An 18,153-nucleotide genomic window follows, 5' to 3' on the forward strand; every position below is an offset into this window, starting at 1 on the left:
GGATGTGCTTGTTGCATATGCTTTACATAAACATTACATGTGTTACAGCTGATAATGAATCATTTTGAAGGGGAAGTACGCCCAATTTCAAAATCCATCTTTGTAATTCCTACTGTCTAAGACAGTTCAAAAATATAAGTAAACATGAAAAAAATTGTGATGTCATAGGGTACGAAGTCTAGAAACGCTTCATAGACAATAAATTGGGAAATATGCTCTAGATGACACTGAGCGCACACAGGGGAATTTTAATGAGTTTAGTCTTGTGCGTTATGTGTTTGTTCAAAGCTAATCTACTACTGGACTTATTAGCCCTATATTTTTGTGCACATTTAAGACTGTGTGCAGGGTTTTCCCTCCATCATAGTGGTGATTCCCAACTGGTGGGTTGTGGTCCAAAAGTGGGTCACAGGTCCATTCCGAAAGGACCGTGAGTGACTCTTGAATGTGTTGAGTTTGTGTTAAAAGAAAAAAAAAAACAACTATATTATATTATAGATTTTTAAATACAGTGAATTTCTGGCACAGAACCTTTATTTTGAAGTGCAGTTTATGTTTATTTTTGCAATATATTTTACTTCTTCATGTTCTTAGCCATCAACAATAGAGTAAAGCTCAATTGGGTATAAAAAAGGCACAAATTTTCTGTGGGTCCACATATAAGACCCCCCTCTATTGTCTTGAGCAGCTTCATACTTTATACTTGATAACATCAAAAGTTTGAGACTTACTTCTGTGTTTTTCGGCCTTGAGAGAGAATACTTCACAAATATTGATTAAACTTATCTTGCTAATTGAAATAACATTGGTATTCGCAATTTAGATGGTCCCCTTGAAATAAAAAAAACACCTATTTCAGGGATATTACTGACATTTTATTGGACTTTCTGTAAAAAAAAATGGAAAAATGACAAATGCAAAAAAGAAAAAAACAAATGAGTAGGTTTTTTTTTTTTTTAAAGTATGATATAACTTATATCTTGTCAAAGCGTGAACTGAGACTTCTCTTACAGTCTTTGATAAGAGCTCATATGCAGCTGGATGTCAGCTTTCCTCTGGGCGACGACAGGCCAGCTGCATTTGGACTCTGCGTGGCCAAGACAGACGAGCAGGGATGGAGGGAGGGTAAACAGAAGTGGAGATAAACAGAGATGGAAAAGTAATGGGGACAGAAAGACGGGGAACAAAGAGGAATGGATGGAGGGAGGCCGAACGTCGGAGAGGAACAGGAGGTGAGAAAGACGCGCAGGGGTAACCTTGGAAGGCGTGGAGAAAAGGGGGAACCAATGCTAACTCCTCTTTGTCTGAGCCAAGTGGGAAATGATAGAAGGGGGGTGAAAGGCAGGGGGCATTAAAAAAGCATAATGTGGTGATACGTTTCTTTCAATTGCAGTTTTTTTTCTCTCTCTGACCACTCCAGTTCACTCTGAAGTGACTGGGCCCTTTTGTTCCACTTAAGAGTAGAAGACCGAATAAATGCCTGCACACTATCCTGGGACCTGCATGCCGCCATCCTGATAAAGGATACATGATTTTTTTTCTCCGTGATGATTTAAATGAAACAGAGGAACACACAAAAGAGGCTTTTATCCCTTTTTTAGTTGCATGTTTCAAAAGCCACATAACAAATATGCAAAACCGCTCTCAAACCGTGCGAGACGCCTTTTTGGGATAGTCAAATGTGTCAAGGCGATGTTTACGCTTCCAAGTGACACCTGAATACAGAGGCCATGGTGGTGGCTGGCAGTATAACAAAATGACAGTGTTAACAACGCTCGGGAGCCGAGCTGAGACCTGCAATCACCGTTGAGAGCCAGGTTATCTTTCAGAGGCGGAGAAGTGATGTTTTGTCAGGAGGTGGGCGAGCGTGGACACCTTAATAGCCCTCGTCTCCTGTACGGCTGGTATTTCGGAGGATTGTTATTGGCGGGTGATCCTTGGCGCAAGATCACATCTGGATCCTATCTTCGCAGCCGCTCTGCGCAGTGCCGCACAGCAACAAGAAACAGCTGTGCAAAACTGGCTTCAATTAGCCTCACATTCTCCCTGACAGTTAATCCCTTTCTACTCCCCTTCTCTCACTGTTTTTTTTTCTTCCTTTAACTGTTTGGTCATTCCTCTCTTTTTTTAAGCTTTGCTTCAGGTTGCCACACTGTCTGAAGGAATAGACAGGAACACAGTGTGCTGAATTGGAAACAGACAATGGGACGGAAAGCTCAGAGGTCTCACGAAACACGGAACATGACAAATCCTATCTGTTTGAAAAGCCTGATGATGCAGACTGCAGTGGTTTAGGATTCAACACAAGGGAACTTGATAATCGGATGCAGAGATGATATATTTTCCCTTCCTTTCATTGGGTAGTAAAGATTTCATTACAATTAGGGTCCATTTAAATCTTCAATTTTGTGATCCGTAACCGTAAATATGTGACACATGCGATTATAGTCTATTTAAATTTGGTCACGTATTATAGGCCAAACAGAAGATGTCAGATTCTTTGTTGTGGTTCTCACATGTGGAGCAACTGGGCAACAAAGTGACCCCATAAATCCAGCCTTTATACATCTCTTTTCCCACTGAAACCACACTTTGAAAACACTTAAGCGTGATCCAGCATTTGCCGCACTGAATCAAATGTTGTCACTCATGAGTCATTAATCAAACTCAAGCCAGTTCAACTGCACATCTTGACTCAGCTTAACTGCACCGGGGAATCCAGCTCAGATTGGTCCCCGCGATAGGAAATGGGAGCCAGGTTTGAGGTAAGGGCGCCGATCTGATGGGCTTGATGAGCAAATCTGGAAGGTTGTGCAGTCATTGTAGCCCTGGGGCCTGAGTAAAACACTAACAGGTGGTAGTGCTGGTGGAAAAGACCCACGCAGAGACCAGAGGGAGTGAGAAGGATACTGGGCTAGCAGCCTGACACACACAAACACACACAATAGCACACGCATATAACAGAAACACAGCCAGCATGCATGACACATAGTAACAAACAGAAACAAGTATAAGCAGAAAAACTGAAAAAAAACCCCTCCACAATTCAATGCATTTGCGCACATTTTCAACATATATACCTGAAATGATACATGCATGCAAACACATTCACACACACGTGCGTACAAGCAGCCCACAAAGACGAGAAACAGCGCAGGGATGACTCAGAGAAGATCTGCAGGCACCTCTTCTCTCTACCTCCAGCACAGGCAAATTCTCCCACATGGCAAAACACAAAGGGCCCACGTCTGGCAACGCTAACAGCCCACTCAAGCCAAAACCAATTAGGTCTCTAATGCAAACCTGCAGGGCCCCTTTGTCGTTTATTTCCCCTTTTAATGTCAGAGGATTGGAATCTGACTCTATAACCCACCCCAAAGAAAAGAAAGGGGAAAAAAGGCAAAAGGGAAAATTATCGGGGGGTTCCAAATTATCCACATGTTTTTGACTAGAGCTAATTTAATCAGCAGTGAATGGAAATGATTGACTAGTGTGAGCAATGTTGAGCCTACATGCTCCTTAACACATTTTCTCCCAGTGTACACACAGCATCCCAGCTTCCCAGAGGGCTATTTAGCTTTCTGCAAAACATCAAATTACTCCCAGCTAAACAACGATTACGGTAAAACAGAAGAACACACATTTTTGATCTTTTGTGGGTTAGAGCTGGAACCAAATTTTCCAAAACAAGGATTGCTTTCAAACCCAGAATCCATCATGTTTATAGTTTTAAATTACAGTGCACACTCTGCTGCTCCCTGGTGGCAACTGTAGCCCCCCATCATCATCATCATCATCATCATCATCATCATCATCATCATAACTATCATCATCACCACAACATCAGCCATTACAGTCATGTCTTTGTCATGCGATTATTTGTTTCTCTGTGGGGAAAAGGGGAGTCCTGAGGGGTGGCTGCGGCGACACATGGAGGCCCTACAATCAAGCCCTCGGGCCCTGCTGACCCTGCTTGCATTGCAGGACTGTACTATTGACCCCTGATGTAAAGCAGGCAGAAACCGCAGGCAAAAAAAGGGAAAAACCTCCTCCTGGCATCAAGCAGCAGCTCCAGCCTGGTTTCACACCGCCTGGTGTTTTTGTCTTAAAAAGCTGTAAAGTCCAGATGGTGGAAAGAGAGAGAGAAAAAACTTTGCCTGGTGGATTAAGGGCTCCAAATCCTCCGCTGAATAGACACATAGACCGAAAGCTGCTATTCAATCAAATGGGAGCATAATAGCTGTCTTGTGGGGGCTATATAAGGGATAATGCATCCAATAGAGTGTGTGTTATGCATAGTTTATTCGCACTCTTTAATGGATCCTAATGAGCGTAAGATCTCAGCGAACAAAGGGATGACTGGGTTTTTGTTTGGTCATTATAATGATTTGATATGATCTGAAGTAACACATTTAAAGGTCTTCTCTGAAGACTTTAGCGCGCTCTGGGAGACGAATCTGAAAATAATAGAGTAGACTTTTTTTCTGTCCACATTGTGCAGCCTTGATATCTGCTCATTACGAGGCAAAGAGAGGTTTAGCCGAGTTTATGGTCCTTAATTATGTAAAACATAGAAATGAGATCAGGGACATATGGGCCCCATAGGTGTAGATTTTGGGGGTGATGCAGGGGGCAGGTCCCCCTTAATACTTAGAGCATTTGTGTCCCTAATAAAAACATGGAAGCAGAAGAGGACTTTTATTTTGACAACATCAAAGACAAAAGGCAAAAATTGGTGCATAAAAATTCACCAGAATGCAGGAAATTTAAGCCCTTTACTAGAGGTCACACTATCAGGCCACTACAGAGTCCCTTCTTCATGCCACCTTTGTATTTTTACACCAAACTAAACGAAGGTAGCATCATGGATCAGTGTGTGATTGTAGACAGCATGCTGTATCAAAGAAGCAAAAGAGGCTGATGAGCGTAACGTTAAACACAACAGCGTCTGCTTCTTGTGAAATATAACATACACATCAGCAGGACTTTCTAAATAACAACAATGGCATAACATGTCAATAACAATCATGTGCCCTATCTGTTATACGGCGGCTGATCTCTGCTCGAGGGCAAGTAGCTCCCGGATCTCATTGTTTTCCCAATTTACGGATAGTTGTGACTCCTGTGTGAAAGCGAGAGATTCAACCACCGAACCTGAAAATGAAGCCAATGTGGAAGTGCCAAAAACTGCAGTTCATCGACTGGCCACTTGAGACTGACTCCAAAACAGAGTAAACCCCCATAGACCCTCATGTTAAAATGCCAAATCTTACAGCAGAAATAAACATGGTTACAGCCTTTTACAAAAACAAAAAACGTTTTTGGTCTCTATATCTAATGTCAACATCCATGACAACTAAATGGGGGGAGGGGGTGTTTGATTTTTTAACTCACCCATTTATATTTGCATATCTAAGCACATTTAAGTAATAGTATGTCTGCAAGGCTTCCACAAAAGTTGTTGCAGTCTGTGAGTCAGATCCTCCCCTTTCTCCACCACAGCTCCAGCTTTTCATCCAAATATCACCTATGTCTCAAAAAAAATAAAAACCATCATGGCAGTGGCCGAAATGTAGAACTCGAGGTTTCAAAAACGAGACTCCACATATCAATCTGTGAAGTCACGGTATAGCTACGTCTAGTTTTTAGTCTATGAGTAAACTGCACACTGGCTGACATAACAAAAAAAAAAGACTGATTATTCAAATTTTCAGACATTCACATGATAAATTGATGAAAAAAAGGCAAAAATTGGTGCAGCACCCCCCCAACCACCACCACCATCATCACCAATTTTGAAATGAAACCTACGCCCCTGTATACCATATGTAATGACTCAGCATAGTGTATTACAGTGTGCAGGTGCAAATACATATACCTGTGGATAAATGAAGTCAGGTAATAGTAACGCACTTACAATAGTCACAGTGATACACAGCATGTTAAGCATAATTTAAAGTGCACTTACAGTTTAAAGCACTCGGCATTCCGACCATGCTCCTCGTATTTTGGAGTTTTCTTCCTCTTTGCAGAATGATGGCTGACACGATCAAACACAGTTTCGCTTCTTCGACAGGGTCTCTACTGGATTAAAACACTTTCAAAACACTTCTGAATGAAACACGGATGAACGGAACCTGCAGGAGACGATCGATCCAGTTCACCAGCAGGCATCAGGTATCTCTTCACTCGCGCCTAACAGAGAATATTTGGGTGGGCGGTACTAATTGTCGGCATTTAAGCAGAAAACCAATAACGCTCCGTTTACAGCAGAGAAACGGTGTCTGTGTAATGATTACCTCCGAGCGGCAACAATAGGACACCAGAGCTCAGCTCACATAATCCTCACAGCAGACACACTTCCATTGCCTTGAGCAAAGTCGTTTATGACCTCGACTTGTTGGTGTATTGATTTTGTTTTTCATAGCCTGGGATGCCTCCACAAATTGTCATTGGAATAAGCAAGGATAGGGAGAGCCAGATGGAGCTAAAAATGATGGATTGTACTTGATGATATGTAGCCCTGAGGGATGAATTAAAATGTTGTACAATATGCATAAAGGTAAAAACAAAAGTTGAATATTTGGTGCACAGGTGTAGATTATGGGTGGATGCAGGGGACATGTCTCCCACAATGGTTAAGGCATGCATTATCTCTCTCAATAAGAACATTAAAGTAACAGACATTGACAAAATAAAATGCATTTACAGCATAAATCATTGCAGAAAATTCACACATCAGTGCAATGTCCTGGCTGAGGACCTCATAAGCCACTGTTTCATATATCCCTACTCTCCCAAAATGATGAAACAAAACCTACACTCTTGATTAAGTGTGTATTATCTGTTGAGCCAGAACACAAAATCCTACACATTCTGGACTCAATCCAGAGTCTCGCGTATTATTCTCCTTTACAAGCATAATATGTGGTTTCTGGCTGAGAAGATTGTGAGCAATACCACCCCAAACACACACATAAACATACAGCATCATCTTTCCATCCTCCTCCCCCCCTACAGCCACCCACATATGCCACACGCTCCGGTCCTCCCCCTCCCTCCCTCCCTCCCCCCAGCCCCCCATCCTCCACTCCTGCCAGGCTGCCACCTGCTCTCTGCAGCATGCTGCACAGCTGCTCTGCTACAATAACAAATTAAGGTCCACCGTGGCAAGCAGGAGTCATTACCTACTGCTTCTGCTATGGAAGAGCCAAGGAGCCGTCAGCTACTGCCTCTCTCTCTGTGTGCGGGGGGTAACACAGGTCCCCCACCCTTTGTGTGTGAAGCTAGGGGCCAAGGGCCACTAATTGTTTTGATGTGGAGCACAGGATCAGGAGGTGCCACAGTTTGGGGACACAGAAGCTAAGAGTCACCACTTGCTGTGTCAGTGTCAGAAGCGAGTCACATGCTGCTGACTGAGCTGAAATCAATGAATAAAAGGATGACTCAGATCCCTTCTTAAAAAATACTTTTTTTATTTAATTTGATAAACAATAGAATAATTAATTTTCTTTTTTGTTTGTTTTACAAATGCTAACTCTTCAAATGGTTAATTCTATACTCAAATACAGTGCATACATTAAAATAAAATAATGCAGCAAATAAGGAGCTTGTTTTTAATAGTTTATCACTGATCATTATAATCTTGCAATAAATAAGTCCTCTTACTTGTCAAATGTAGTGAAAACACCCAGAGCTACATCAGAAAAAGATTTTTCTTTATAAATCAATGATCAGACAGTGGTGTTGAAGGTACAATCCGCAAATGATGCATCAAAGCTTATGAAAAGTACTGACAGAAGAAAGAAAGAAAAACGTTAGTTTGCTTTGTAAACTCAAAGTTACTGACATTTTAACAATGTTGTCAATGCAGCCCAGGCACCAAAAGAAAATGTCACCATTGTACATTTTTTCAAACCACAGATGATCAACTTATGCCTACATTCGTATCATAACTGTGTTTCTAAAGTGATGTAATATATGAGCTGACTGTCGTTGTGAGGTGGAGAGGATGGCGGATGGTGTGACATGAGATGCCTGTCATGCTGAAGACAACAGTTTTAACCCAACAAACAACAAAACTGGTAGTGTTTCTAGCAAGTCATCGCAGTGTTTCTAGTGGCTTTTTAGCCTCCAAACTAACACAGAACATGTGTTTTAGGGACCCATGGCTTTATTTCCACTAGAGATAATGCCCTGATTAGCGGCTGTTTATTAACTGGACATTGCAGTGCTTGTAGTGGGAATAGTGGAAAAACGTCTGTATTTACAGAGATATCAATGCCTTTCCAGCAGGGATTTTGCAACCAAAACCAGGTATTTTAAGCCAAAACATTTCCTCCAAGTTGTTTTTTGTGCACAAACCTAACCACGTGTTAACCACAGCATTACTGAAATGTGAGATCTTAACATGTTCGCTACGTAATGACGGAAAAATGTAATGTATTCGTTGTTTGCCTACAATGCCTACATTTATTCTGGCGATTGGGTTGTCCAGTGACACTAAGGCCAATGTCTTGTTGAAAAGAGGAGACTCTGTAGTTCTGCAGATTAACCACCCACATAGACTCCAGCAGGTGTAGGCAGTAAATGTTCTGCCTGCACCTGCCTGAGAACACAAGACACAACAGACTGAAGATACTGTTACTGTGCTATCTCACAGAAACTTTAACGACAGCTCAATCTTGGTAAAATACATGATATGACACTTTAATTCGTCAAGGTTTTAAACATTTATTTCATCAATAACTTTTACCTGTTGTGGCTCCACTTGTGTTTTTGGAACAAATCTGTACAAGAAAGCCAAAGGTCGGTCTCTAAGTAGACAAGACTTCCTACAGAGCTCTGAGTGCAGAAAAGTTAACTAAACAGATTTTACACTCTGGAAAACAAAGGGTTGTAGAGGTCGGGGGATTTAAGGTACTAGGATGCATGCAGCAAAGAATCAGCAGGGGTGTACGAATAAAGAATGAACACCAAACCTTTATACAAGGCTCGCTCAGCTGTTTGAATAACATTGTGGCTGTATATGATTAAACAGCAAGTCTCCACTGTGGACAGATTCTCTTTTTCAAATAACCAGTTTCTTTATCGAGGCATGATATTTTATTATTTAATTTAAGTCCATCAATTGGGATAATTTATATCTACATGTATGCAGTGAATTACTCACACAATGAATCAATCCAGACTAAACCTTTGATTGTGACAACAATGTTCTAACTCATCTTGTCAACAAGCTCAGTGACAGGTTAACAAAGAGATGACTAGTCAGTTAGCAGGAGGCTGAAGTCAAAGAAGAAACGGGCTCAGACGGTGGTGGGATTTGCCGTGGCCATTATGGTGCCTCTGTGTGACAGCTGGCCATTGCCCCCCCTCCCCCAACACACCCCATCCCCTTTCAGCGTCTTTGTCATAGCTCCTTTAATCACACCAGCAGGACTGTTACATAGCAAATCAGCTGACCTGACCTTACTGGCTGGCTGAGCGACTGTCTGAACGTACAACACACTGAGCTGTCACAAAGTTTTTACAAGATGTGCAACTCTCACATAATCTCATAACCCACCATGCAAACAAATGTGCACGTATTTTGACATTGTCAAGTAAAAGTTCCAGTCAAGACAATGGAAGATGCCCTGTATATATGGACAGTCTTTGCCGGTCACTGGGTAGCAGTATATTTATTTATCGGGGCAAATTAAAGCAGCTATAATTGATATTTTTATATTTCAACTTATTGTTTCGGTTAACTCTCATCGCTCTCATAGTGGTGAAGCAGATGGCTGTTTGAAGCCCATTGTAAGCTAACTGCCCAGGACCAAACAGAGGTTAGGAAGACACAGTTAACAATTTATAGTTGGTGAACCTAAGCATTTAGAGTTTATTATTCCCCTCAGAAGTTAGCAAGGTAAAAAAACAGAGCTAATACCAGAAAAGTGCACTCACTTGAGAGCAGATCTCTGTCAGGCAGAGGGCCGCTAATCACAGCCACTATAGACAACGCAATGCGCGGTGGAATTGTCTCTCCTGGCTACACTACAGTCAAGATGGTGGCAAAGATAACAAAAATCTTTTAATCTTTCATTATACCTAACTTTAGTGGATCATAACATATCAGGTATGGAATTAATCTACAGATGCTATTTTTCAGATGGGACCAAAATGTAAGTTTTTGGGCCACAACAAAAGCCAAAATGTGGCCTGGAACAGACAGCCAGGCTCCATGCTTTCCAGAAATGCCTTGCACTATGATTTTGCGACATAATTTTGTTAATCACTTGTGGCCCCTACTGGTTGGTTAAAAGGAGTGAGGAGTTATATGTCTATAACAATATAAAATAGTTAATAAAACAGGTTTCTCAACAATTGTGAATCACTGCAAATTCGAGAGGTCCTTGAGCATACAGTCATAAATGTGCACAAAAAATATTAAGCTGATTGGTCCAGTAGTATGTGAGATTAGCTGTGGACGAAGAGATATACACACACACTTACACATACACTCATGCAACAGAACAAATGATCCCCCCCAGGTGTACATAAAATGATTATTGGATGTAATGGGTATCCAGAAACACAACTCCAAATGAATGCTAATGTTGCAGTTATCACATGGAGTTCAACTTTGATCAAGTATGACCAATTGCAAACTGTCATGAGAGTGCTAACCTTTGAGGGAACAAAGAAGAGAGTTGAAAATGCAGGGAGCATTCTGACATACTCTGCAAGTAATCTACATCACCAAGCTTCAAGTACCCCTTATTCTGAGAGAAAAGATTTTGCTGTGCTCATTTCTGGACACTGAAAGAAGAAATTCACACTTCTCATTGTGAGCAAGATCATCATGAAATCCTCTTGTGTTTTTCCTTGCTGTATACAATTATTTTCATAAGGCAAGCTGTGGAGGACCTGCAGGGCCACACATGTACTCCTCAGCCTCAAGAGGAACTGGCTGCCCCCTCCTCTCTGCTCAGTCTGCTGTGTTAAGTAATCGCTGCCTTGGAGTGATCTGACAGTGCCAACAACACTGTGAAAAGATGCCATGAATATATGAGCCCACACATTTACCCTTTGCAGCCCTGCTCACTTACCCTCTCCAGTGTACAGTGGTTGACCTGACAGATTCTTAATCCCCTTGAGGGAATGTTTTCTCCAATTTATTTGCTCTTTCACTTCACTGTATCAAGTCAAAAGGGGGCAAGTCATTAGCAGGGACTGTTTACCCTACTTTCTCAGCAGTCGTGCCATCTGCGTGAGCTCTGTAGGTTGCATAAGGCCTGGCAGATATGACACCTCCACAAAACCTGTTCCCTTTTATTCATTGTTTCAGTCTGCTCCTTCCAATATTATCTTTTCTCTCCCCCGTGCCTTCCTTCTTGTTCCCTCTGTTGTGATTTTACTCTCCTTACCAATGATCTTTTCATGTTTTATATCTACTCACCTATTGTACATCCCTTTCACCCACTATTACATACATCTCTTCTCTTCTCTCCCCTCCTGTCATACCCAACAGCTGACAGACCAGACCCTGCCTGGTGGTGACACTTCACCCACGCCGACCCGAGCCAGATCACTAGTCCATGTGGAAGCCAGAGCCAGGGCCAAGGCCAGGATTTCTGCTGGGGTGGGGGGAGGCTGAGGCCAGCAAGATGGCCCTAGTCATCATAATCATTCATTGCCTGCTGGTCCTTCTGTCCTCAGCCTCCTCCCACTCCTCCTGCCTTTTTGTCCTCCTAATGTCAGGGCCACACGGCACGCGTATCAGCTGAGCCCAGGATGGTCGGAGTCAACGGGGTCAGGTGGCAGACGCCTGGTTAATTCTCATGAGGCTGCAAAGTGCTCGCGTCAGCTCGTACAAACGGACACTGAAATTCACAGATAGACCCACATGCATCCTCGCTGATACACATGCACAGTGTTTGTTGCTCAAAAAAAGCCAGATTGTGCAGACTGTAGATAGAGCATGATGTTACTAGCCAGAGCTGAATTGTTTTGGGGGGTTTGATGAGGATGATGGGACATTGGGTCTGTCAGACAAACAGATAGATAAGCATTAAGAAGGAGGAGGGGAAGATTACAAACACATGACCAGATGGAGAGAGAGATAGCCCTATTATGTAGATCCTTCCATCCCTCTGCCCTGTATCCTCTCCTCCGCTTGGATCCCTCATGCATATATACCTTTACATTATTCAGTAGGTTATAATGAGAGTAACTGAACAAGGCGGGGGTTAAAAAAAAAGGTCGCTGGGCGGTTTAGAAAGCAGAAGGTGGGCCACAGGTGTACAAGTCTGGGACTTATTCTTCTGTTTGACCTCTAATTATCACCCCCAAGTTCTCATTCATTATCGTCCTGTGTCCTCGGGTGTTTAGGGAGCAGCGTAGTGTGTCTGTCTACCGCAGTCTGTTCACTGCGCAGTCTGTCATTCATATTTTGAGAATAAATTACTCCATATTTTTTCAATCTATTATCGTCTGTTCATCTGTTTGTCTTTTTTTGTGGTCCAGCCATCTGTGTTTCTGTCTTTTGACCCATTTCTGATCTGAACATTTCTGGTGACTTTTTCAACTCAGTTCAATTTTATTTATAAACCCCAATATCTCTGTTCACAATTTGCCTTAGAGGGCTTTACAACGTATGACACCCCTCTGTATTTGGACTCTCACAGCAGATAAAGAAAAAAGGAGGGAAACCTCTCCCAGAAGGACAGACATTTAAAAGATTTTGTGTGTACAGACCAGATCAACACAATAAAATTCTGGTAATTCATATTACAAAATGATACATAGAGAGAGAGATGCACAGCAGCAACAATAATAGAACATCCCAGGAATGAGTCCTAAAATCTGGAAATCTCTTAACATTTCAGCATGTCCCGTTCCCTCGTCTCAAAGTCAGTGGGTTTTTTGAATGGGTTTTTGGTTAGATGCCTTAAATAAGGTGTGTGGTTCACACAGGTTTCAGAGAGAGACATTCTTGTTTTGTTCTATGACATAAAACTCATCACTAAATACTGCACTCGTGAACATTGAAGATCTTATGTGTAAAAAAAAAGCGGTGGCTAAATGGGACAACATGACCCTAAACATGGCTTTACAGCCTAGTTGTGGAGGTGACAGTAAGTCATGTGAACATAGTGTAGGCTATTTGTAGTCTGAGGTTAGCTTTTTACTTATGGCGATTTAATTTGGTCTTCAAAAATCATAAATGTGGTGTTCATTTGTGAACACCACATTTTGTGAACATTTGAAGATTATCTTGCTGAACAAAACGTGTAAGTACTGTAAACTTTTGTTTACCAAAGACCTTATTTTCTGCAGTAATTCAAGATTCAAATGAAAAATCCCATAGACTTTTTGACAGGGCAACGCTAACTTGACCCGTGGCCACTCTATAACAGTAGCAACTAAAATAATAAAAGAAATATGATTAGAAATTGTGGTATATGATAGTACACATGTAAATATTAATATATGATACTATATGTATGTGATAATAATAATCATATGTGTATAATAATAGTAGAAGTAATAATAACTTATATAAAAATAGCAGTTGTAGTAGGCATCAGGGAGAACCACGACCCATGATCCATGGCAGCCTCGATCCTTGGGAACTTGTGGGACGAGGAAGCACAAAGGCTGCAAGCTTAGTTAGTATCATGCATTAATGACACAAGAAAGTTTGCAAATGGGGAGAGAGAGAGGAAGAGAGGAGCTCAAAGTCCCCCCAGCAGACACAGCCTATATCAGCCTAACTAGGGGCCGGTTCAAGTCAAGCCTGAGCCAGCCCCAACTATATGCTTTAGCATAGAGAAAAGTCTAAGTCTACCCTTAAATGTGTTAATTATTTCTACCTCCCGGATCAAAACTGGAAGATAGTCTGATAGCTGAAGGCGCAGTGTTGGAGCGCAGTGTTCTGGTCGGATTGTTAGTTCTCTAAGAAATAATGGAGTCTGACCATTTAGAGGTTTGTAAGTAAGGTTTTCTACTAGATCTCTAATGGCTTGGCAGGTGCTTATCAGTAATATAATTTACAGCAGCTCATCTAACCGTCACTTTTGATTTAAATCTTTTAAAAACCCCACCGTTACATCTGCATATCTATCATCATCTCCCTCCTAATCCATTTATCTTTTTGTGTGTGATCAGTTCATCTATCTATTTCATCACCAGCCTGCCCCGGATGGCCTGTCGTGGAGAGGTCTGGTCTGTTGTTACAGAAGAACAGGTGGGGCAGGCTAACAGTCAGAGCAGGCTTGAACACACACACACACGCAAGCTGCAGGGAGGCAGGCAGTCAGCCGCTCAGACATTGGCCCATATGGTAGACCTCTGGAGCTGTTGCCCTTTGCAGGGTAGGGGAGGGATAGATGGAGGGATGCAGATATGGTTGGAGGATGGCAGGAGGAGGCAGAGGGAAGTGGGGGAAGGTTGAAATTAATCAGCAGGACACCCCAACTGTCCACTGTCTTGGGGGAGTTGAGACATGCATATATGTGGCAGATTGAACTGGGATTGATGATGGCAAGCGGGGGGTTGTAGTATGTTGTGTGTATGTTTTATTTTTAAACTAATTCACTAATTATAATTGCCTGATTAAAATTAAAATTTTCATTATAGTTTTATCTGCCAAAAATATTCCCAATTAATTGATTGGTTTGGCCTATCAAATGTCAGAAAATAGTGAAAAATGTCAATCAGTGTTTCCCAAAGCCCAAGATGAAGTCCTCAAATGTCTTGTTTGGTCCACAACCCAACGATATTTAGTAAACTATCATAAACAGATTAAAGAAACCAGAAAATATTCACATTCACAGCTGGTATCTGAGAATTTTGACTTTTTATGCTTAAAATAAAATTACTCAAATCAATTTATCTATGATCAAATTAGATGCCAAATGATTTGGACAATTAATCATTGCAGCTCTAAGAGAAATACAAACATTCTTTAGCAATTCTATTTTTTTAATACATTTGCATTAACCTGAGCACATCACCTAAACCCTAAATATTTACAAAACATAATAAAGTTCATAATTATTTATAATGGTAAAATAAAAACATATTTTCCCATAGGAATTCAGATCTTTTTTTATTATCCTTTACATTATTTCTTGTCTGTATTATTTTTTGTTTTTATCAGAAGCAGAGGTGGAAGAAGTTTCAACGAAAAATCCTGCATTAAAAACATCTTACATAAATAAAAGTATATAAGTATTAGCATCAAAATGTACTGAGAGCATCAAATGCAAACGTGTTAGTGAAGTACAACTGTACCTTTTAGATACGTATATTATTTATTTACATTTATGGAATATTATTATTGATGCAGTGATATATAAGGAGCATGTTGATATTGTAAGGTAAAGATGATTTTAAGGATGTCATATACTGTTGGAAAGTTAATCCATAACAACACCTTATTTTCTCTGTAAAATCTGACTGTGACTATTGTTTACAATCGTCACTCGTTTTGTCACCTCATCTCAAATGTGCTGAAGTAGCATTCACAGTCCAAATATATCATGGAAGGCTTGGTACATATGTTTCCACATGGCCAGCAACTAGCTGCGTGATTACATCAACTCCAAACTCTAAATGTGTTTTCTATGACAGCACATCTACTCTTTTGTGCGTGAGAGATCCTTACAAATCCTGTTGTTCCATTCACTGAAGCTTTGAAAAAATATTAAGGCTGTGAAAGATAGGCTGGCCACCTGCCATTCACATCACAAAGGAATAGACTGACAGATGTATAGACAGGAGGTCAGATGGTCAAAGGCTTTGTCATAATGCTAAACATTATTAGGTAGATGCACTGTTTAAGGCGAGCACTGTCGTTGAAGCCCCTTGTTCTTTGTTGTTTAATGTGTCGTTCTATACATGTGCTAAACAGTACATCCAAGAGTTTTTGTCCCAAATAAGACCTGTATAACAGTGCAAGTATTGGTGAAAGTTTATGAGGAGACACAAGAAAGCGTTTGTTTCCTCACTTAACTGTATCATGTTCATCACTATTTTACCACATCTTGGATATTTAAAAGAGACAGTCTGCCTTAATCCTACTGTTATTTTTTCTGGTCACGGGGGGACACAACATCCCCACAACAAGCTACATTCTGTACTGTTTGCTGAAATTTACCTGCCTAGACATGCAGCAATTTTAACTCTTATTTCTTGTTTTTCTACCAACAAGGGGAAATAACTCGCTATTTAGTGAGCTAAATGTGAGCTAGAAGTCAGTTGTGTCACTTGCTAGCTGCTAACTTTGCCTGCTGTTTGCTGCAGGGCGTACGGTAGGTTTACCATTGGTGCTTCTCCCTATAAACAGCTGCCTGCTGTGGCTGGGAACAGGGTTGATTAGAGTGCTGAGACTGATCAGCAGCGCTGAGAGTTGAAAAATAATTATGTGACATTGGCACTTCAGATTAGCAATGTATTAATTATAATATATAATTTGCTGTCGTAAAAAAATATATAATACATTGTATTATGAATAAGGCTACATCTTATTTGAGTCTGAATAAGAAACTGTTTTATTGAAGCTGTGTTTTCAAATGCCAGACAATTCTCATCACAGTACAGTGGAGATCATTATGAACTTCTGTTCATTTATTCATTCATTTGTGCATTTTATATTACTTAAGACAGCTGTTTAATCATGTTAAATCGGTCATCAGTGACAAAATGTTTGTAACTACCCAAGTGCTACATAGTCCATGAATTATTACATACATATATAATATCCCATTTGTAAACTTGCTGCTCTTACTTGTAAAGACAGTAGAGGCTTGAGATGCTCCTAGTAGTTTTTTTCTGAATGAAAACAAAACATTGATTGATTAAAAACAATGCATGTGTAACTCCTTCAGTTACACCTCCTTCAAATATTTTTAATTATAATTACAAGATGAATATTTCATTAAAACTGACATGGCGTGAGTTCTATGCGGAGTAATTTGTTTACAAATGCATGCATTTTTAACAAACATATGGCTGAATATATGAAACAATAACAGAGATGCATTTAATCCTGGGACGGATTATGGTGGTATGATGTTAGTTGATGACACAGTGACTGTATTTTTAATCTTCTGCTTGAGAGATTAATCTGTATATGACATATATTACTATCAGTCCATCAAAAACAAAAAACATCTGCAAGGTCAGATTGAAGCAAAAGAGACAAACAATGCTGATATCTAGCAAAAGATCCAGAAATGTATTTATTTTGTTTACTTATTTATTGTTGCTGTTGTTTACAATATAATAAAAAATGTTCTCAAAAGTCTCCAAAAAGGTTGAAACATTGCATACCCTGTGCCAAATATTCTAAAAGATGCTGTCTTGCACTGAGCATTTACATTTCTGTCTGATTTGAAGTAATGGAGGCATTTGATCACTAGGGGGAGACAGCAGATTGGGAACCAAAGTTTAAAGCCGAACAGAACCATTGTGCATAATGTTCAATGGATACATGAAAATCAATAGAGGAAATAAAATTGCATGTAATTTTATTTCAAAGTAACCAAAAATAAATGAATGCAGCAGTTTATTTGGTCTGCTTGACTTCTTTTATGTCTTAAGTTTATTTTATAAACACATGAGCATCTTTAAACCATTTGTATGGGCTGAAAGCAATTTTCAGTCAATGTACCAAACTTGTTTTCATTAAGGACACAATTGCCCCTCACCAACCCACCCAGAGGAGTGTTTTCTAAAATTGGGTGCTGGAACTTCTTTGCTATTTCACCTGCTGTGAGGCAGATGCAACGCAGGCTGCCACACACGCAGCTGAAGGAGCTGGCAGATTACTTGCAGATGCAACAGAGCATGGGAAATGTGGACTGCTTCATCAGCTTGTTTTTGTGACTCATGCATGTTGTTAATGTCTACTCCGCGCAATTAAGTGCACCTCTGCTGAGTCACCAAGACAGTGCAACACTTATCCATGGAGTCAAGACCAAAACCAAATGGCTTAGTCAGCATAATACTCCTGAAATCATGGCTTATTATAAATCGGGTATTAGACAGCATTTTCTGTGTTGTTCATATTATTTTAAGTATAGATTATTGAAAGAAAATCTGAAAGGATCAAACCAGTGAAAGGAAATAAATGTTCAGGGCAATTTATTCAAGATGTAGTCT

General features: G+C 40.5%; 1 protein-coding gene across 1 annotated transcript in view; it reads right to left on the reverse strand.

The window, feature by feature from the left end:
- cbfa2t2 (CBFA2/RUNX1 partner transcriptional co-repressor 2) overlaps window positions 1–6,123 on the reverse strand; it is a 45,431-nt gene extending 39,308 nt beyond the window's left edge. The window contains exon 1 of the mRNA XM_042505422.1: window positions 5,969–6,123. Coding sequence (XP_042361356.1) covers window positions 5,969–5,996 — 28 coding nt within the window. The 5' untranslated portion in view covers window positions 5,997–6,123. The remainder of the gene's footprint in view (window positions 1–5,968) is intronic.
- Window positions 6,124–18,153: the final 12,030 nt, after the last annotated feature.

The sequence above is a fragment of the Plectropomus leopardus genome, chromosome 2 (genome assembly GCF_008729295.1).
Source record: "Plectropomus leopardus isolate mb chromosome 2, YSFRI_Pleo_2.0, whole genome shotgun sequence".
NCBI lineage: Eukaryota > Metazoa > Chordata > Actinopteri > Perciformes > Serranidae > Plectropomus > Plectropomus leopardus.